General features: G+C 22.3%; 2 protein-coding genes across 4 annotated transcripts in view; one reads left to right on the forward strand and one right to left on the reverse strand.

Moving 5' to 3' along the window:
• The window catches only part of LOC122499817, a 124779-nt gene that overhangs the window by 30154 nt on the left and 70870 nt on the right, over window positions 1-23755 (forward strand). The window lies entirely within an intron of this gene.
• Window positions 19857-23728, reverse strand: LOC122499818. 3 transcript variants are annotated; one of them, XR_006301383.1, is made up of 5 exons: window positions 23554-23726; window positions 23260-23424; window positions 22120-22494; window positions 20779-22024; window positions 19857-20630 (listed from the first exon to the last, which is right to left on the reverse strand). XR_006301383.1 is itself a non-coding variant. In XM_043608342.1 (4 exons), exons 2-4 carry the CDS (start codon window positions 23419-23421, stop codon window positions 21563-21565), a joined length of 999 nt encoding a protein of 332 aa, XP_043464277.1. In that variant the 5' UTR covers window positions 23422-23448; window positions 23554-23728; the 3' UTR covers window positions 19857-21562. The 3 variants fall into 3 exon arrangements, 2 of the variants coding, with proteins under 2 accessions (XP_043464277.1, XP_043464276.1); XM_043608342.1 differs by having other exon boundaries at window positions 19857-22024; window positions 23260-23448; window positions 23554-23728; XM_043608341.1 differs by having other exon boundaries at window positions 19857-22024.

Raw genomic sequence — 23755 nt, forward strand, 5'->3', positions numbered from 1 at the left:
TTTTCATAAATTTAAAAAAATTCTCATAAAAATTTCAATTATTTTCATAAACAATAAGATTTTCTATAGGGATTCAATTATTTTCATAAATAATGAAATTCGTTGCAATAATTCAATTATTTTCAAAAGTAATAAAACTCTTCGCAAAAATTCAATTATGTTAAAATTTTTTTTTAAATTTTAATAAAATTCTAAGTAAACATTTAATTATTTTCCCGAAAAATAAAAATTTCACAGGAATTCAATTATTTAAAAAAATTTTCTCAATAATTCAACTATTTTCATAAATAATAAATTTCCTCTTCGGAATTCAATTATTACAATTTTAATTAAATTCGTCGAAAATGATTTGTAAGAATTCAATTATTCTTGGAAATGAAAAATTATTCTTCTCTGAAATTTAATTATTTTCAAAAATTTTACTAAAATTCTACGCAAACATTTAATTATTTTCATAAATAATAAAAATTTCACTGGAATTCAATTGTCAACAAATTTTTTATAAATTTCTTCGCAATAATTCAATTAATTTCATAAATAATAAATTTTTTTTTATGAATTCAATTATATTTTTATAAATAATAAATTTGTTTCTGGAATTCAATTATTTTCATCAATAAAAAACTCATCGCCGAATTTTAATTATTTTTAGAACAATATTTTAATCGAATTCCTCGAAAAATGTAATTATTTTTAAAAATTTGATTAAAATTCCTCAAAAGAATGCAATTATTTAAAAATTTAGTGGTAAAATTTTTTAATAATAAGAATTAAATTTAAAAAAAAAAATTCAATTATTCAATAAATTATTTACTTTTGTATTTAAATAATTGAATAATTTTGAAAAGGGTTTCAAATTAAAATATTTTGAAAATTCAAATTTTCGATACTTTTAACTGTCAATTTTGTTGAATTAATTTTTTTAAAAAAAGGTTAATTTAATTTATTTTTAAATAATTGGAAGTTACATGGGAATTTTTCCAAATTCTCAAAAATTTTCCTAAACGTTTAAGAGAATTTTTCCAAACTTATGGGATTTTTTCTACATTATTTCATATGCGAATGTTTCTTAATTCATCGGAAGTTTCCGATAATTTTTTAAAAAATTTCCTGATTTGCTTTCTAAATTTTTTTGGAAAAATTTCCAAAATTTTTCTTACAGTGTATTTAATTGAAGAATTTTCGAATAATCGAAATTTCGTAAAATTGAATATTGTAAACAGATGTATTTGCAAATTCTCAAAGAACTTTTTCAAAACTTATTAAAAAAAATAGTTGATTTAGAAAAGAATTTTAGTTAAAAATTCTAGAAAATAATAATTGTATTTGAAATGATAAAAATAATTTTGAAAAAGGTACAGTAACAATATTCTTAATATAAAATAATGATTATACTTTTATAAGCTGTTTAATTTCAAAAAAAAATTTGAATTTGAATGTTTTGAAGAATTTTAATTTTTGTGGAAAAATAATAATAAAATTGAATATTTATTTAAAAAAGAAGTTATTGATGTTTTCGTATAATTTTAAATTTAAAGAAATTCGTAAATAAATTTAACAGAACATTTTTTTAAGTAAAAGTTTTTTCTTTATTTTCTAAAAATTGTTTTTGAACAATATTGTTATTGAAAAATAAAAATTAAGCATAAAATTGATTTCTTGATTTCTTAAGCATAGTTTTTTAACAATTAACAATTTTCTAATATTTTAAAATTTTAATAAATGAAAAGGAAGGAAATTTGCATAATTATAAGATCAGTCAAACGAATATTATTATAAAAAAGCATATAAAAAAAAATTATTTTAAATTTTCTTACTTTCCAATTTCAAATATTATTTTATTATAAATCATGAAAAATAACTGCATATTTTCGATTTGTCAAACAATATTTTCTAAAGAAAAAAAAAAAGGAATAACAAAAGTCAAACTTCAGATGTGGACAAAAAGAATGAATGAAAGAATTTGTCAATTACTATAGATAAATTAATTAATAATTAATAACTGAAACAAAAATTTCCATTTACAAATCATTAACATTTTTTTTCTTTTTTTTTGAATTGAAATTTTCTCCTCAAGACAGATTTTTAATTGATTATTAAAATATGATGAAACAGTCTAGTAATTACGTAAGACAAATTACGTTTCAACAAACAAACTTTTTTAATTGAAATTATTTATAAATTAAGAAGTATTTTTCACCTCAATGAATAATTATTAATTAAAATTAAAACTTTTAATCCAAAGATGCAAACAAACTACTTTAATAAATTGCGACCTGACACGAAAAAAACATAAATTTAATTTGAAAATTTAAAACTTGCAATATAGTGGATTTTTTTTTATTGATGAAAAATAGTTTTCTCAGGGCAAGGCCTCTTAATTAAGAAACTGAATCATCAATTAATTCAACATCGATTGTAATTAAAGGAAAGAATTCTGAAAAATTCACTTCTCACGAAGCACTCGTAAAATTGACTAGAACTTATGTTGCAAAAGGAATGTCTAATCGTTGTAAGACTCTTTAGGAAAATGCCCGAGCATCGATGTTAGTTTCACATTATAGTTTAATTAATAGATGAGAAAAAAGAGAGAGAGAAAAAGAAAAGCAATAAAAAAAAAAAAAAAAAATGCCGATTCTCTTGTATCGAATACTTCTCTCCAACTTCCTACTGTTGTCGCAACACTTTTAGTTTATCGGCACCGACACACAACCATAAGTTTTAATGTTCTCCTATCACCGATTGTAAGCAGAAACATGCTCCCAATAAAGATACAGTGTCTGCATGGCGTCAATGCACACATCCGTTTCTCATAGAAAATAAATTCATGTCTTTTGCTTTGATTTTACATTATGGCGCCGTGAAACCGGATTATTGTAAATACTTTTGTTCAATGTTGTCGTGAGTATAATTCAATCTTGTTTTTCAAGATTTTACCGTATTACATTTCAATTTAATGTTTTTAAAAGGATGAATACTAGATCGAATTTTATCGACAATATTAGCCAAATTTTGAGAGTACAGAATTAATTTTTAAAAAAAATATATCAAAACGTAGATTAAAAACCGAAAAAAGTAGTAAAAAAAATTAGCCATTGGAAAATTATATTTGACGACTAAAAAAAACTTGTTTTAGACGATTCACAAAAATTTGATTCTGCATTTTATTTCCCAAAATTTTTTCTAATTTTCATCAAAAAAATATTAATGTTTTTTCTGATTCTGCTAATACAGGGTTACCACAAAAAATTAATTTGGGTTTTCTCTGACTTTTCCCTGTTATTCAAGCAAAATTTTGACTTTTTCCCTGACCCTGAAGAATATTCTGATTCGAAAACATCAATAACTTCTTGTTTATATAAATATTTAATCATTAATATTTTTCCTAGAATTAAAAAAAAAAAAAAAAAAAAAAAAAAAAAAAAAAAAATCGAATTCAAACCCTTTTGAAATTTTAACAACTTAGAAGAATATTGTTATAAAACATGAAGTTCCATGTTTTATATTATTTCATTCATGTTTTACAATAACTAAAGATGATCGAGTGATAAAATTTTTTATATTATAAAAATGTTACTACAACTTTTTTAAAATTATAAACATCAATTCAATTATTATTTTTCAAATTTTTCAATAAAATTCTTCTTTAAATCAATTATTTTTAATAATTTTGAAATAAATTCTTTTTGAGAATTTGCAAATCCATTTATTTACAATTCAATTTTACAAAATTTCGATTATTAGGAAATTCTTCAAAAAATTCTTCCTTCATTCTTCAAAGAATTTCTAAAAAAAAAAAAATTCAATTAAACTTTTTCAAAAAAAAAAAATTAATTCTACAGAATTGTTAATTGAAAGTATGGAAAATTTAAACTTTCAAAGATTTTAATACGAAACATAAAAATTTATTGATTAATTGAATGTTTCTTAAAATTGAATTCTTATAAAGAATTATCAACAAATTTATCAACAAATTTTTAAATCACTGAATTCTTTGACAAATTTTAAGAATGATTAAATTTTTCGAGAAATTCGATTAAAACTGTATATTAAAAATAATTAAAATTCTGCGATGACTTTAATTATTTATAAAAATAAATGAATCCATGTAAGAAATTTTATTATTTCTAAAAAAATTGAATTATTGCAAAGAAATTTATAAAAAAAAAAAAAAAATTGGTAAGTAATTGAATTCTTGTGAAATTGTTACTATTTATGAAATTAATTGAATTACTGCGAAGAAATTTATAAAAAAAATTCGTAAATAATTGAATTACTGTGGAATTTTTATTATTTATGAAAATAATTAATTGTTTACGAAAATTTCATCAACAATTTTCTTAAATGATTGAATTCTTTTGGAACATTTTATTAAAATAGTGAACAATGAAAATAATTGAAAATGATTGAAATTTACTCAAGAATGTTAAGATTTTTGAAAATAATTGAATTCCTTTAAACAATTTTATTATTTATGATAATAATTGAATTACTGCATAGAAATTTATAAAAAAAATTCGAAAATAATTGAATTCTTTCGGAATATTTTATGAAAATAGTAGATATTGAAAATCATTGAAAATAATTGAAATCTTGACAAAAATTTCAAAAATAATTGAAATATTGCAAAAAGTTTTACTATTATTCAAAATAATTGAATGTTAGCATATAATTTTATTAAAATTTTTTAAAAATAATTGATTTTTTTTGGAAACTTTTATTTAAATATTAGGTATTGACAATCATTGAAAATAATTGAAATTTCTCCAAGAATTCTATTAAATTTTTTATAAATAATTCAGTACCTAAAAAGAATTTTATTATTTATGAAAATAATTGAAATACACTGAGAAGATTTGAATTGAATTGATGTTTATAATTTTAAAGAAGTTGTTGTAACATTATTTTTATAATATAAAATAAAAATTTTATCACTCGATCATCTTTAATTATTGTAAGACATGAATGAAATAATACAAAACATGAAACTTCATGTTTTATAACAAATATTCTTCTAAGCTGTTAAATTTCAAAAAGGTTTGAATTCGAAATTTTTTTTTTTAATTCTATGGAAAAATATTAATGATTAAATATTTATTTAAAAAAGAAGTTGCTGATGTTTTCGAATCAGAATATTCTTTAGGGTCAGGGAAAAAGTCAAGATTTTACTTTGAATCAAACACAATTATCTTTGTTATAAAGTCGGCCAAAAATTATTTTTGAATTAAACATAATAATTTTGATCAATTACATAATAAGTTTGATTCAATAAAAATTAAGTTTACTTTAATTATAAAATATGTTTAATTAAAAGCATAGTCCAGTAAATATTTACAAAGTTCAAATAATTATTTAATGGATAATAGACAAGTAAACTATATCTGAATCAAGTAATTTTTATTTGATTCAACAAATTTTTTTTCACTGTAACCTTGAGAAATCTTTGAAATTGTCAAGAAACATTTGTAGAAATAGTTTTCAGCAACAAATATAAAACATAAAAACTCCGCTACCACAGCAATATGTTTAGAAAACAATAAATTAGAATTAGAAGTGCTTTTGATTTATTTATAGACGAAACACGTCAAAGAATAATAAATAAATCATTGAAATAATGTATCATGAATCAGGATATAACGATGACACCTTCGTGGTGGAAAATGAGTAATGTAGTAGCATTATTACTTTTACACCTGTCGTGACCCATTTTATTGGATAAAATCGATGATCCACGCTTTGTACAATATCGATCATGATCATCTTTATCATCAATATAGCTATTATGTCGTGTATCGTTGTGATTGCTAAAAATAAAAATAGAATGTAATAATCGAGGAAATATGATGTTTAAATGCTAAAAGTACAATTGGATAAATTGGCGTGGTCGTTTTACTGGAAATTCTCAGGTGCGGCTCTCTGAGCATTACTCCTATCCGTCAACTCTCTCGGCTGTACACCGCAATATAAACGAAAAGGGAAAAATTTTATCGCGAATGATGAACGCACACTCTTGGCCTTTTACATTCGAATCACAACTGCTTCATAGTCGCACGCTCAGCAAAGAATTCATTGACACAATTCAAATGCGATTTATTAAAATTAAATACATTTAAATTCTCTGACATAACCTATCGTGCTTAGGGTTATTTCAAGTTTCTTACGTTTGACATTTTCTTTATTACTTTTGCCTCGCTTTCGCGAAGTGTTTCATTTTGCACCGATCACAGTACCGTTTTATGGTTTTCAAACTTTTTTATTTAGAAGAAGAAAAAAAAATATTTGCAAAATTCCTATTTTTAATCTTATTTTTGGAACAGGATTTACCAAAGGAAGTAAGAAATTCAAATTCAAATCTTATTTAAATTGAACAACTTATAAAAGAATTGTTATAAAACATGAAGATGTCGATTGCTCCGGAGTGATCGATTTCTTCATGTTTTCTAATAAATTAAAGATGACCGAAAAAATAACTTTTTTATTCAGTTAGAATCCTGGGCCAATAATTGCAGAAAATTATTTAGGTCCAAACTCAAAATAGATTCGGGAAAAAATTACAATTTTTTTCTTGATATAGGTAATGGATTATTTGAAATAAGATAAAGTTTCGTTAGTCAATATAAAATAGAAACGGAAGCACGTTGGAAAAATGAACAATTAACCCTGATGTGGATATAATGTCAAACTTTTAGATAGACGCGATAAATACAAATAAATTGCAATTCAACTCGAACAATAAATAAAACTAAAGTAAAATTGAAGATTGGGGTTAACGTCACATGGCAAGGACATAAATTTCAGTACAGATACTTAAATGGGACACAATCCATTCGAGCGTTTAGTTTTTTAAAAAAATATTATCGATTTATGAGTATTGATTCAAAAAGAAGGAAAAATAGGGGAACCTTGTTTTTGTAATAAACACATAAATAATGCAATTCCAGAAACTGAATGTTTTCATTTTTCATTGCGAATAATAAAATCGGTGGTCGAAAATAAATTGTGTATATAGTTGAAAATTTGCTTGGTGAATTTCCTACACACAAAATATAATATATCCTTTCTCTCTCGACTGGCTTCAACCTACCTATAAATTCTATGATCAATTTGATAGTTTCCTCTACTAAAACTTCCTTTAACAGAAGACTAATGATTGCTAATAATATTCCTCACTATATATATTCTTTTTTATTTATAGTCCATTTCTTCGCGGTCAGTGACATTTATCTACTCTTGAAGAATAGTGCAATAAAATTTGTACAACTTATTGTTCCGCCTTCTTTATAAAACATTTTTTTTACCTTATTTCAATTCTAATAAAAATTCAATAAACAGAAATCGACAGAAAAATTTATAGAAATAAAACGAATGGAATATAAAATTGAACATCTTAATCGTTATTTATATTTTCAAATACATGTGATTTTTAAAATGAAGGAGAGAATTTTATTTCTGTTTTATATTTTCTGTTCTTTGTGTATTGATCTAGACTACAGGTAGTCTAGATTTTTATACGAATAAAAAACTATACTTTTTATACGAATAATGAATAAAAAGTTTGCTGTAAAAATATTTAGGAATTTTTATTTGTTTACAAGTTCTATATTTGTTACACTAAACAAAAAAATTTATTTGATTCAATTATAGGGTTGCCACGCTTTTGCTCATTTCAAATTCCCTGACTTTTCCAGATTAAAAAACGGAATTTTTCCAAATTTCTAAAACTACAGTTATATTTAACAACATTTTTAATTCAAACCTTTTTGAAATTAAACATCTTATAAAAAATTGTTATAAAACATGAAAATATCGATAACTCCATGTGATCGATATCTTCGTTTTATAATAATTAAAAATGACCGACTGATAAAATCATTTTATATTATAAGAATATACTCTAACTTATTCAAAATTACTTCCATAATTTTAATTCAATTATTGTTTTCTAAAATTTTTAACTAAAATTCTTCTTTATAAAGTGTAAATTAATTATTATTAATTATTATTAATAATTTTTAAAACATTTCTTTCAACATTTTTAAATCCTTTTGTTTACAATTCAATAAAGAATCGTTATCAACAAATTTTCAAATAATTGAATTCTATCAACGAATTTTAAGAAAATTTTTAAGAATAATTGCATTTTACGAGAAATTCGATTAATATTGTATTAAAAATAATTGAAATTCAACAATGAATTTTATTATTTGTGAAAATAATTGAATTCCTAAGAAGAATTTTATTACTTTTGAACAATATTTAATTTTTGCAAAAAATATTATGACTCTTGAAAAAATTGAATTTTTGCAATAATTTTTTTATTCCTGAGAGGAATTTTATTATTTATGAAAATAATTGTATTATTGCGAAAAATTTTATTAAAATATTTAATAATAATTGAATTTCTGTGAAAAATTTTGTTATTTTTAAAAATAAGTGAATTTTGTGAAGAATTTTATTAAAATGCCTCAAAATAATTGAATTTTCAGGAATAATGTTGTTATTTATTGACATAATTGTATTCTTCAGAAAAATTATATTAAAATTTAAAAGAATAATTGAATATATTATTTCAAAAAAATTGAATTAAAATTGTATTTAAAATAATTGATTTGTTTTGAACAATTTTATTAAAATATTTGAAAATAATTGAATTCCTTTGAAAAATTCGAATATTTTTGCAAATAATTGAATTCTTCCAAAGAATTTTAGAAAAACCTTTTTTTTCAAATAATTGATTTTCACGAGGAATTGAAATTAAATTTTTAAGAGTAATTACAGTTTTTGTTCAATTCCTGTAAAATAGTATTAAAAATAATTGAAATCCTGCCATGAATTTTATTATTTATGTACATAATTGAATAGTTGCAAAGAATTTTATTACAATTTTCAAAAATAATTGAATTTCTTGAATAATTGAATTATATTAACGAATTTTAATAAAATTTTTAAGAATAATTACTTTTCTCGAGAAATTCGATTAAAATTGTAAAAAATAATTAAAATTCAGCAATGAGTTTTATTATTTGTGAAAATAATTGAATCCCTAAGAAGAATTTCATTACTTTTGAACAATATTTAATTTTTGCGCAGAATATTATAACTCTTGAAAATAATTGATTTTTTGCAATAATTTATAACTTTAACAAAATTGAATTTTTTTTCGTGTTTTTAACTAAACACATTCCATAAATTTATTATTTTTAATAATTTTTGAAAAAGTTCTTTAATATTTATAAAAATAATTGAATCTCTGTGAAAATAAATAGAATATTTTTGAAAATAATGGAATTATTGCAAAAAAATTTATAAAAAATTTGTAAATAATTTAATTGCTGTAAAATATTTGTTATTTATAGAAATAATAAGAGGTTTGCTTAGAATTTTATCAAAAGATTTTTAAAACAATTCATTTCTTTTGGAAAATTTTATTAAAATAGTAGATATTGAAAATCATTGAATGGAGGAGAATTTTTGAAAAAGAAATTGAATTTGTTAAAAAGAATTTCATTAAAATTTTTAAAAATAATTGAATTTTAGAGAAAAATTTTAATATTTATAAAGATAATTGAAATTTTGACGATAATTTTTTCAAACTTTTGACCATAATTAAATTTTTGCGAAGAATTTTATTACTTTTGAAAATAATTGAATTCTTCAGGCGAATTTTTGAATAATATTTCTTTTTAAATACCAATTTGAATTCTTTTGTTAAATTTTATTGTAATAGTAGATTTTGAAAATAATTGAATTTTTATAAATTATAGAAATTAATGAAATTTCTACGAAGAATTTTATTAAAATTATTTTGAAAATAAATTGAATTGTTAAAAAGAATTTGATTAAAATTTTTGAAAATAATTGAATTCTTTTAAGAAATTGAATTTCTTTGATGAATTTTAATAAAATTTTGACGAATAATTACATGTTTCAAGAAATTCCATTAAAATTGTATTAAAAATAATTGAAATTCTGCGATGAGTCATATTATTTATAAAAATAATTGTAAATCTATAGTTTTTGATTATTTATGAAAATAATTGAATCTCTGTAAAAAACATTTGATTATTCATGAAAATAATTGAATTATTGCGAATAAAAATTGTGAAGGCAACTCTTTTAAAATTGAATTAAGAAAATTGAATTAAAGAAAAATTAGATTTGAAGAATAAGCACAATAACTTTAGAAAACAATAATTTTTCAGGATTTTAATCAAAATTCCCTGGCTTTTCCAAGTTTTTTTTAAGGTTTATAAAATTCCCTGACATTTCCAGGTTTCCAGGTTGCGTGGCAACCCTGATTTAATTAAAATTGAAACAAATAAATTTTTTGAGTTTAAATTATTAAACACATTAAAATTATGTTATTGATTCAATTAATTATTAAAAAAAAATATTGAAAGTAATGATAATTTTGAAATGCTAGTACAGTTAAAATTTTCTCAATGCAATAGCAATTATTGATGATATTGGATATTACAATAGAAAAGTTGAAAAGTAGATTAAGAAGCAGAGATGAACTGATGAACAATAAAGAAATACGAAAAAAAAAATTCTTATTGTGATGGGAACATCATTCTTCATTATCAAAGTGACGAAATCGAATTCTCATTATCACGATTAAAATCACACTGAAACTGTGAGAGTCTACTGATATTTAATCCACTAATTCAAACGAATTCGTGCTAACCAATTCATTTAAATGCCATATCGTATATCTACAATTGCAAGTGCTTTATAAAATACAAGAGAATATTAACTATCTTTAATTTTTAATTTTATTTTCAAGCAATATCCAATAATTTTTCGCAAAAAAAAAAAAAAAAAAAAATTTCTTTCCCTCATCAATGTTAAAATAAAGACATAATAATAATTACTTTATCGCAAGATTCATGGAAAATCATATCACTGTCTTTTATATAAATGATATATGTCTAATCCGAAAGATCTTTTGAAATGCATCAGACAATATTGGAAAAAATAATTTATTAAGAATTTCTGATTTTATAATTGCTTTGTAAAATATCAAGTCTCTTTATCGGAATTAATCTTTTATTAGAAAAGTGTTATCAAGGAATTTGACATTTCAAATGTTTTTCTATTTTTTTGTCTATTTTTAAAGTTATATGTTTCTTTCGGGGGAAGAGAAAATAATTTTGTAATTGCGATTGTCATTGGTGGTAACAAATTACAAATTAGTAATTACTGAAGTGTATCACACCAAATTTATAAAAAACCAGATGTTTTATCATTTCCAAAATTTAATAATTTTTGGAAAATAATTTAGAAAAAAAATAGTAAAAATTACCACACTGATGATATTTACCATTTGAATAGTAATAGCTAATATGTAGATGATGATAATTACCATTTAAACAGTGATTACCATTGAAGATACCATCCTGAAAAAAGAATAATGGATCAAAACAAATAATTTTAGGCTCTGAGATAAATATTTTTTTTTTAATTATCGCAAGAAAATTATATTTGATTTCAAAACATTTTTCTGGATGTAATTATAATAATTACATACAATTAGAACTCATTATCGTAATTATTGTTTTCGGTGCCAAAAGGGAAGTCGATCAGGAATGTTCTCAAAGATAACACCCGCCAAATAATTTAAGCCATACTTAGTATCAATTAGTTAAGTCGGCAAGAGTTTTTTTCTCCCCTTCCTTTTTTTGCCCCTTGTCACACTGAATGTTCTGATCGGTTTACTAAGACGAGAGTAAGAGAAAAAAAAATGCAATGATTAGTTTTCTATTCGTCCTCCAATGTCTCCCATAAATCCTAGCAAGAGATATCGAATAGAAGTTGTCGTCGACGAAAGAAATAAACTTACAGCACACGCTCGCGGATTCCGTATGCTGTATATAAGAACCAGAAGTGTAGTTGGAATTGTAAACCGGTCGGGATACGTATATCCAAGTACCTTTTACAGTCCAGTTGACCAAGTTCCAAGACCGACATTAATCCCGTGATTTATCCAACATTTTTTATCGCTTTTAAATACATATAATATATACTATATATATATTGTTGATTGTACGAGATGAATGACTTTGGGGCGCGCAGGAAACATTTTTAAATACTTCCACTTATATAGCCGAGCTTATAGCTACTTACAATAATATTACATGCCAGCTAATCCTTGAGGGAAGAATACTAAAGTCTGCTATTATTATTCAAACTAGCAACAATTCGAGCGGCTAACTTCTTACATTGTTTTTTAAATAAAATTATCAATTTAAAAAAAATAGAATTTACAAATTTTCAATTCAATTTTTTTTTCATTAATATAAAATATAAATTGGAATGAAGCATATTACTATTATAACCACAATAATCATATATTCTGAGACAGGGGATTCAAGGAAAAGTCAGACATTTTTATTAAAACTACTGGAAAAAAATAAATTTTTAGAATTCAAAAAAAAATTATAAATTTTTCGGTCATTTTTGTTTGACTCATAAACTATAAAATTACCACGAATTCTAATACAAAACCTTCAATTTTTTCTATATTTCTGACAATAATTTCTGTTTAAAAAACTTTAATTTAAATAAGTTTCATTCTAAATAACTAATTCTTGATAAAAGAATAAAAGAATCAAATAAATAAAGAATAAAAGAATAATAATAAATAAAGAATAAAGAATAAAATTATTATTACTTAAAAATTATTTCATGAAAATTTTACTTACATATTTCAAAATTAATTCAATTTTAAAAGAGTTGCGTTTATAATATTCATAAATAAATGAACTTCAAAAGGCCTCAATTTGAAATTTTATAAAATTTCGATTCTTAATGAATCTAATTAGGAATTTTAAAAAACTTACATTTTTGCAAAATGATAATAATTCAAATTCTTCTTGAAATTAGTTACATTTGTCAATAAATTTAAGTAATTATTAAAAATAATTGATTTATAGAAAAATTTTAGTTAAAAACATTTTATAAAACTGAAGTTAGAAATGATTGCAGAAATTCAATTCTTTTCAAAATTAATAAAATTCTTCATACAAAAGTTCAACTATGTTCAAAATTTAAAGAAAAATTCTCGTTAAAATCACAATTATCTTTATAAATAATAAAATTCTTCTCCAAAATTCAATTATTTTCAAAAAATTTTCTCATTTCAATGATTTTCAATATCTACTATTTTAATAAAATTTTTTAAATGAATTCAATTGTTTCGAAAATTTAAATTAAATTCTTGCCAAGATTTCAATTATTCTTCTAAATAATAAAATTATTTTTAGGAATTTAATTATTTTTAAAAATTTTAATAAAATTCTTCTTTGAAATTCAATTATTTTTGAAATTTTTAGTAAAATTTTTGGCAAGATTTCAATTATTCAATTATTTAAAAAAATTTTTAATAAAATTGTACTCAAACATTTAATTGTTTTCATAAATAATAAAAATTGCACAGGAAATCAATTATTTAAATTTTTTTTTATAAATTTCTTCAAAATAATTCAATTAATTTCATAAATAATAAAATTCGTTGCAAGAATTCAATTATTTTCAAAAGTAATAAAAAGCTTAGCAGAAATTCAATTATGTTGAAAAATTTAAAGAAATTTTAATAAAATTCTAAATAAATATTTAATTATTTTCACCAAAAAAAAATAATTTCCTAGTAATTCAATTATTTATTGATTTTTTTATAAATTTCTTCGCAATAATTCAATTATTTTCATAAATAATAAATTTCCTTTTAATAATTCAATCATTGAATAAAAATTTTTATTAAATTCGTCAAAAATAATTTGTGAGAATTCAATTATTCTCATGAATGAAAAATTCTTCTGTGAAATTTAATTATTTTCAAAAATTTTATTAAAATTCTACGCAAACATTAAATTATTTTCATAAATAATAAAAATTTCACAGGAATTCAATTATTAACAAATTTTTAATAAATTTCTTCACAATAATTCAATTAATTTCATAAATAATACATTTTTTTTATGAATTCAATTATTTTTATAAATAATAAATTTGTTTTAGGAATTCAATTCTTTTTGTAAATAATAAAGCTCATCGCAGAATTTTAATTATTTTTAGAACAATTTGAATCGAATTCTTCGAAATATGTAATTATTCTTAAAAATTAGATTAAAATTCGTCAAAAGAATTCAATTATTTAAAAATTTGTTGATAAAATTCTATATAAAAATTAAATTCAAAAAAAACATTCAATTATTCAATAAACTATTTACTTTTGTATTTAAATAATTTTGAAAATGTTTAAAATCAAAATATTTGAAAATTTGAATTTTTTATACTTTTAACTTGCAATTTTGAAGAATTAAATTTTTTGAAAAAGTTTATTTTCGTTTTTTTAAATAATTTGAAGTTTAATGGAAGTTACATGGAAATTTTTCCAAATATGGGAATTTTTCCAAATTCTCAGAAATTTTCCTAAACATTTAATAGAATTTTTACAAATTTTTGAGATTTTTTCTACACTTTTTTATGAGAATGTTTCAAAATTCATAGGAAGTTTTTTTTATAATTTTTTAGAATAATTCCTTTATTTATGTTATTAAATTTTTCTAAATAATTAGTGGAATTTGCCTCCTAAATTTTTTTGGGAAAATTTCCAAATTTTTTTTAACAGTGTATTTCATTGAAGAATTTTCTAATAATTGAAATTTCGTAAAATTGAATTTTAAACAAATGTATTTGCAAATTCTCAAAGAACTTTTTCAAAAATTATTAAAAATAGTTGATTTAGAAAAGAATTTTAGTTAAAAATTCTAGAAAATAATAATTGTATTTGAAATGATAAAAATAATTTTGAAAAAGGTACAGTAACAATATTCTTAATATAAAATAATGATTATACTTTTATAAGCTGTTTAATTTCAAAAAAAAAATTTGAATTTGAATGTTTTGAAGAATTTTAATTTTTGTGGAAAAATAATAATAAAATTGAATATTTATTTAAAAAAGAAGTTATTGATGTTTTCGTATAATTTTAAATTTAAAGAAATTCGTAAATAAATTTACCAGAACATTTTTTTAAGTAAAATTTTTTCCTTTATTTTCTAAAAGTTTAAAAATTTTCAATTTCATTTTCAATTAAATTTTCTAATTGACAAATAGAATTTATAAACATTTTTTTCCTTTATTTTTTTAAAAACTTTAAATTTTATTAAAGCAATTGTAATTAAGAAATAGAAATGTTTTTTTTCCCAAAAGAAAAGAATCAGTTTGTGAACAATATTGTTATTGAGAAATAAAAATTATGCATAAAATGGATATATTTCCTATTTCTTAATCATAATTTTTTAACAATTAACAATTTTCTATTTTTTATAAATAAAAAGGAAAAAAATTGGCATAATTTAGATTAGTCATACCAAATTTATTATAAAAAAGCATATAAGAAACAAAATTTATTTATTTATAATTTTTTAAAAATTTTTTAATTTTCTAATTTAAAATATTATTTTATATTTTGTTATAAATCTTAAAAAATACTTGCATATTTTCAATTTGTCAAACAATATTTTCTAAATAAAAAAAATCATACACAGAAACTAACTTTAAACTGCGGTCAGACAGAATGAAATTCCTTCTGTCTGATTTTTGAGCATCAAAAAGTGTCTTTCAGAGGAGTTTTCTTCTTTTTTTCGTAAATAAAAGAGGGAGGAGACTAAAAAAAATCTGATCGTCTAAATACGGGCATGCAAATTACTTGACTTCCGCGAGGAGTTGAACCGAGATAAGACGATATATTATTCCTACTGACGTTGAAGTTATCAGAAGATCAAACGTACACCGCATAAGGAGATCATGTATTACGGTAGGTCGGGGCCCAAGGAATCAGGAAAATGTCTATATGCTCTTTCACAAGATGCATGTACTCGCAATAAATAAATAATCCAGAAAATAATTATATAATATCGTGGGCAAAATATTCAATCGAACATCCAATGAGAGATGAAATCTTTTTAGTTTATTATTGCGTTATATATTTTACTCTCTCAATTTTCAGCAAATACCTATTTGTACATTAGGTATATAGAAATCGCCATAGAATCCATTCACTTAATTGTTTCAATTCCTTTTAACTCTTTATTATTATTTCGATTGCACATTTAATCTAATTTTACTGTTTTCATTCTCCTTCTCCTTCTTTTTCTTTTTCTTTGCTTTTACTCTTTCTTTGAATTTGCGCGTTATCTCACTTTAAAGTACTTTATATCGCTTCATTATATTCTTCTCTTTATATGCAATTAATATTAATTGATAAATATATAGAATTAATTACATTCGAATGCTATTAATTTTCTTTTCTTGGATTAATTTCGATTTACTTCCCGGCAATTAACATCATTTTGTATTATTAGTAATGGAGGAGATTAGGAGATGATTGTTTTATTCGGAATTTACGTTGCTTTCACTGTTTAGTATTATTTTGATAAAAGTTAGTATAGTTACGATTGCTGTAGTAGATATGAAAAAAAATAGAAAGATAACTTTTACTATTTGCAGAAAGTAAAAATTTTAACTAAATGGAACGTCGGTTTTCTGTCAATTTTTACTATTTTTTACTAGAATTTTTCTACGCTCGAACTCTCTAAATCTCTAAATACCAAACTATTCAATTATTATTAAAAAATTTTTGAAATTCAATTATTTTCAGAAACTACGATTTCAATGAAAAAAAAATTTCCCAAAAAAAATTCAATTATTAAGAAACAATTTTTATTCCTGCAAGTAAATATTTATTTCAATTAAACAACATGTTCTATTGAAGTAAATAAACTTAAATTTATGAAAAATTTTAATAAACCAAATTCTTCTTAAAATTAGTAAAATTCTTTAACGTATTTAATTAATTGTTGAAAATAATGAATATATATATAGAAGAATTTTAATTAAAAACACTAAAAAAATTGAATTTTGAAGAAGTTACAAATGAATGGAGAAATTTAATCATTTTCAAAAATAATAAAATTCTTCGCAGAAATTCAATTGTTTTTAAAAATTTTAATAAAATTCTTGGCAAAATTACAATTATCTTTATAAATAAAAAACTTCTTTTCTGAAAATCAATTATTTACAAAAATTGTAGGTAATAAAATTCTTGGCAAAATTTCAATTTTTATTTTCAAAAATTTTACTCATTATTTCAAATTTTACTTCAATATTTACTATTTTAATAAAATTTTCCACAAAAAATGAATTATTAACAAAAACTTTTAATTAAATTTTACGCAAACAATTATTTTCATAAATAATAAAAATTTCACAAGAATTCAATTATTTGCAAATTTTTTTTTATACATTTCTTCGCAATAATTCAATTATTTTCATAAAAAATAAAATTTTTTACAATAAGATTCAATTATTCTCAAAAATAAAATTAGTTGCAAAAATTCGATTATTTCCAAAAATAATAAAATTTACCGCAGAAATTCAATTATGTTGAAAAAGTTTTTGAATTTTTAATAAAATTCTAAGTAAACATTCAATTATTTTCATAAATAATAAAATTTGTTGCAGGAATTCAATTATTTTTAAAATTAATAAAATTCTTCGCAGAAATTCAATTATGTTTAAAAATTTTAAAAATTTTTAATAACATTTTAAGTAAACATTTAATTATTTTCATAAAAAATAAAAATTTCACAGGAATTCAATTATTTACTAATTTTATATAAATTTCTTAGCAATAATTCAATTATGTTCATAAAAAAAATCCTACAGGGATTCAATTAATTTCATAAATAATAAAATTCGTTGCAAGAATTCAATTATTTTCATGGAAAAATAAAATTTTTGACAAGGATTCAATTATTTTCATAAATAATAAAATTTGTTGCAGGAATTTAATTATTTTTAAAAGTAATAAAATTCTTCGCAAAAAGTTAATTATATTCAAAAATTTAAAGAAATTTTAATAAAATTCTGCAGTAAACATTTAATTATTTTCGCAAAAAATAAAAATTTCACAGAAATTCAATTATTTACTAATTTGCTATAAATTTCTTCACAATAATTCAATTATTTTCATAAAAAAAAATTCTACAGGGATTCAATTAATTTCATAAGTAATAAAATTCGTTCCTAGAATTGAATTATTTTCAAAATTAATAAAATTCTTCGCAGAAATTTAATTATGTAGTTCAACAATTTTTTAAATAATAAAACTCCTTGCAGAATTTCAATTATTTTCAATACAATTTTCTTCCAATTTTAAAAAAAAATTAATTATTTAAAAGAATTTTTACAAAATTTTTCGCGGGAATTCAGTTATTTCCAATGCTTTTCGTCAAAATTTCAATTACATATCTTGAAAAATCTTTAAAAATAATAAAATTAGATTTGTCGAAAACAATTTGAAAGAATTCAATTATTCTCATAAGTAAAAATTTCTTCAATGGAATTCAATTATTTTCATAAATATAAAAAAATACTTTACATAAAATCAATTACTTAAGAGAATTTTAATAAAATTCTTCGCAAATATTCAATTATTTTCAAAAATTTTAATAAAATCCATTACAAAATTTCAATTATTTTTAAAAGTAATAATATTCTTCTCAATAATTAAATATTGTTCAATATTTACTATTTTCATAAAATTTACCAGAAGAATAAATTTAATTATTCAAAAAAAAAATTTAATAAAATTCTACAAAAATTTTTAATTATTTTCAAAAAATAATAAAAATTTCACAAGAATTTCATTAATAACCAATTTTTTTTATAAATTTCTTCGCAATCATTCAACTATTTTCATAAATAATAAAATTTTTACGGGGATTCAATTATTTTCGCAAATAATAAAATTCTTTTTAGGAATTCAATTATTTTCAATAGAATTTTAATCAAATTCATCGAAAAAATTTTTAAAAATTTTATAAAACTTCATCCAAAGAATTTAATTATTTAAAAATATGTTAATAAAATTTTTAATAGGAATTGAATTCCAAGAAACATTCAATTATTCAATAAATTATTTATTTTTGTATTTAAATAATTGAATTCTGGTTGAATTTTCTTATAAACATTGTTTTAAATGTAGATTTCAGTTAAAATCTTAGATTATAATAATTGAATTCCTTCGAAGAATTTCATTAAAATTTTAAAAATAATTGAATTTTATCGAGACATTTTTTAAAATTGTCTTAAAAATAATTGAATTTCTACCACAAAAAATTTTATCAAAACTTTTTAAAATGTTTGAATGTCTGCTAAAATTCTGATATTTTTGAAAATAATTGAATTCTTGGGAAAAATTTTATTAAGACTTTTGAAAATAATTGAATCTCTGCAAAGATTTTTATTATTTTACGAAAATATTTAAATTCTTGCGAAAAATTTTTATTAAAATTTCTTAAAGTAATTGAATATCTGCTAAGAATTTTGTTATTTTTAATTTATGCGAAAAATTTTATTAAAATTTAAAAAAAAATAAATTGAGATCCTGTTAATTTTTTACAAGAATTTAATTATTTTTGAAAATTTTAATAAAATTCTTCGCAAGAATTCAATTATTTTCATAAATAATGAAATTCAATGTAGAATTTCAATTATTCAAAAATTTTTAATACAATTTTAATCGACCCTTATGAAAAAAGAGTACTGGAATGAGTATTGGAAAGAGTACTGGAATGAGTATTGGGAAAAGTACTGGAATGAGTACTGGTTTGAGTATTGGTTCGAGTATTGGAAATCCAGTACTTTTTTCGCCTTTATAACACATAATCTGTAAATTCAGATTTCTTATTCTTATTTTCACACAAGCTGAGCTTAAATTAAGACTGGCATTAACAATATCGTTCGTTAATCTTGTATAATTATATTTTTATTTCAATCGGTTTCAATGTGGTTTACAAGTGGTACGATGCTACTCATGGTTTCGGTCATTTGTACATTTACACATTTTTTTTTAATTGATGAAAGAGAACAGGAAATGATATTATTTGTTTTTTTTACAATATACGAAAAGTCATTGGAAGAAAAGTTTCCATTGAAGCACAAAATTCTATTTTCTTTTTGTAATTCGTTTCCCAAAAGAATATGTCTATTTTCCCCATTTCGAGCGAGTTTTACTATGAGAAGGTGAGAAATAATCATAAATCGTCCATCGTCTGTTTCAATTGTCCCATTATTTCTTTTAATTACTCTACGACTATTGAAAGAATGATATAACACATGTTTAAAAATAAAACGTTCAAATGATTGAGCTTTTACTTCAATTGTTTCTTGAAGAGTTTCTTCAATAACGATTTTTTCAATTAAAGTTAAACTTAAATCTTTTGAAGCACCAAATATTCTTAAGAAATCATCGTATTGAATACACCTCTTAACGCCACACTCTTTCATCAATGAACGAAATAACTTTTTGCCTCTCTTGTTACAATCTTCTCTAGAAAAAATGTCTGATGATGAGTTTATGAAGGAGAGTCTTGTATAGAACTTACAAATTTGTTCCGGAATGTACTGAGTACCATGAAATAATTTTTTCAAAACTCCGTTATAATGTTCAAAAGGGAATGTTGACCACGCCCAAAGAGCACCAAAACTCCGTACAGCTGGTGGAATATGCAGTAAAATATGAACGTTGAATTTCATATATTCTTTCCCGTACAGATTCTCTATTTCCAAAACAAATTTTTTGAGTGCTTCACTAGCTTTTGTATATTCAATTTCATTTATTTCTTGTTTGGAAAAAATTGTAATTGAATAAACAAAAAGAAACCAATGTTTTAAATACTTAGCAGGTAAATAATTCTCAAAACATACCAATGAGTAATATAAAAGGAAACTTTTCCATTCCGAACCTTTCCATTTGTCAAGGTGATTTAAGGAACGTGGTGTTCTTGTAATCTCAGATGGAGGCTTTGTGTTAGTTAATTTATCATCAATGTCTTTAATTTTTTTGCCCAAATACCATTCCTCCTTAAAATTCGCAGAATTAAATAGAGTGCTTACAATTAATTTGGTAACTCCTTCTAATACAGAATGTAGATATTCTGGTGGAAAACATTTAACAACGTTAAACAAAGGTATAAGGCTAACAACACAGTACCCTTTTACACCTCGAACTGGCACCTTCCCATCTGCTTTTTTAGCATCTTTATTGTGTTGGGCTAATGTTCGCAATTTTTCAATACATCCGCAAAAAACACGTGCATATCCAGCTCCTACAGGTATTCTTTCACCCTTCTTAAGACAATAAGGGCAGCCGAACTCTCCATTATATTGCATGTAATTTAGTATTTTTGAGCGCGCGCTTGAATCTACTGGAGAAAGAAGAGTATGCACTTTTATTACTACAGGATCTTTACAAACAAATGTCGTCGATTTAAAACCATTATCATGCAATTCAATAAGCTCATCTACAAATGGTCGGAGAAAAAGGTTCATTTGCGGTTTTGTGCCAAACCATAATCCGCACAGAAGCATATTATTTTTTCGCAATCGGTAAGGCAATTCATTGACCATAACCAAAATTGGCCAAATAGATTTGATCGAAGATTTAGAGACACTTACTCCATCACTATTCCATTGAATAGTTATATCATTTTCAGAAATAACGTTTTTTTTCAACTAATCGACGATATTCTTTACCTTTTATAACATCACTTTCGTTGCACTCTTTTCGAAAATTTAGAAAATGCTTGCTATTAAGTAAACGCTTTAACTGCGGCTCCAAAGGTAAGTAAAAAAAATAATTCATATCTTTTTTTAAAGTTGACTTATTGTGCTGTACTCCGCATCCATCGCATTCTGCTCGATTTATATTTTCAAAATTAATAGTGATTGAACATTGTGGACAATAATAGTATGTAATCACGTTTGGCTCAGGACAAGATTTCAAAAAATTGTACTTGCTGCGATGTACGGCGTATGGTAGGTGACAATCTACTAGGTTAATAGAACTTTCTAAAGCAACATCCGATAAATTATTACGAAGAGCTTGTGCCAAAATTAATAGATGAGATTCTTCATATGTGAGGTCGCAGTTATCATGAATCACATTTCTTTCCTATAAAAAAATACATTATATATTATTTTAAAACCTGAATATTCTTTCAAGTGTATATAAGAAAGTTGACAATTTTACATATATTTTTAGCATACCTGGACATCTATATTAAGACTTCCTTCCGAGTCGTTAAAATCATTCTCACTATTATACACAGAAAACATTTCATCATCTTCAGAATCAGAGATATCGCTCTCCATTTCTTCTGTAAATGAACTTTCGGAACCACCAGATTCACTATCTTTTGATTCATTATCAGCTTGCAGATCTTCTGTTTCTAATTCATCACGTTCTTCAGAAACGTTAGAAATATTTTTATTTTCGTCTGAAGATTCTTCCTCCATTCGTTGTTCAATGCTGCTATTTTCCTCTTCCATTTGTTCTGGAAAATTAATATCCTCTTCCATTGCATGCAAATAGCTTTCATTTTTTTCCAAATGTGAAAAGTCACCATTATTACTGCTCTCCTCCTGTTGAAAGTATTAAATTTTAAACAAAGAAATAAATAATATCCAGATAAGATGAGAGTGCATTTGTAGCTCTAGTTCATAATAAAAAAATGGTATAAACATTCAGTACTCAAAAAATATTTTTTTAGAAGACATTAAAAGTTCAGATTATAAAATAATTATATAAATATTTTTCTTGTTAAAATATGAAAAATTATCACACAACTTAAAAGACATATTTTTTAAGGTCCCCGATCGAAAAACCGGCTATAATTCTTTCACGATAGAATTAGTTTGCCTCTGGGTTGAAAAAATTCTTTTCTTTAATTTCAATTTTTTAAAAAGCATATTTCCATAGAATATTTAATTATGCATCTTTTTTCTCTTTGAGAAAAATTGTTTCATTTGTGGTAAAAATTTTTCAGATAAATGAAGCGATGGAAGTTTGGAAGTCAATCATTTTGTATCAGTTTAGAAAATAATTAATAACTTTTTCAATTTTTATTATAATTCATTTTCGTTTGCCTTATCAATCGAACATTGAAAAAAAGTTTTCGACTCAATGGCCAACTAATTGTAACGTCAAATAATTATAACCGGTGCTTTGATCGAGACCCTCAAAAATGCTCAAGTTCTGCATATTATTTATATTTAAAAAATGTCTCATTATCACAGTAAATTTTTTTCGATGTGCATTTTTAAAATTTTAATAATTATTATAATAAAAAAATTTAATATATTCATGTAATAATAAATATATTACCTCATATATATTAAATACATTACCTCACTTTCACTAGAATTGCTTGATATTTCTTGATAATTAGCTTGCAAAGTACGTGTGTGCTCTGCACGTGCAACCAAAATTTTTTCTCTCGAACGTTGTGTTGATTTTGGTATTGTCCCCGTGTCTTCACGTAAATATCGTTTATATCCATCTTCATCCATTCTCTGTTAACCATTTCATTGGAATTACTATATTATTGAAATATAACTATTATTATAGTTATACGAATTGCATGCATGAAGTGAGGTTAGGAATCCCAGGTGGATTATTAAAAATAGAAATAAATTACTTACTGTTTTATATAGAAAAGTTCTAATGTGTTGACAACATCAAAAAATTAAATGAATTTTATAATTTGTGACTTGATAACTTTTTTCACTAAATCACATTTCAATATTTTCAAAAATATTCGACTGCTAATTATAACAGTCATTAGCCAGGTAAAAACATTCGGCGCGCGCATACAAACTGTGTCAGTGTTTAATACTAACACAA

Source organism: Leptopilina heterotoma, unplaced genomic scaffold (assembly GCF_015476425.1).
Source record: "Leptopilina heterotoma isolate Lh14 unplaced genomic scaffold, ASM1547642v1 Lhet_177, whole genome shotgun sequence".
NCBI classification, from domain to species: domain Eukaryota; kingdom Metazoa; phylum Arthropoda; class Insecta; order Hymenoptera; family Figitidae; genus Leptopilina; species Leptopilina heterotoma.

Excerpts from the sequence above, each read along its gene's own strand:
- LOC122499818 (XM_043608342.1), bottom strand. The coding sequence starts at position 23,421 with ATGGATGAAGATGGATATAAACGATATTTACGTGAAGACACGGGGACA. Across the intron at positions 22,495-23,259 it reads GCAATTCTAGTGAAAGTGAG|GAGGAGAGCAGTAATAATGG; the intron begins GTAATGTATTTA and ends TACTTTCAACAG. Across the intron at positions 22,025-22,119 it reads GTCTTAATATAGATGTCCAG|GAAAGAAATGTGATTCATGA; the intron begins GTATGCTAAAAA and ends ATTTTTTTATAG.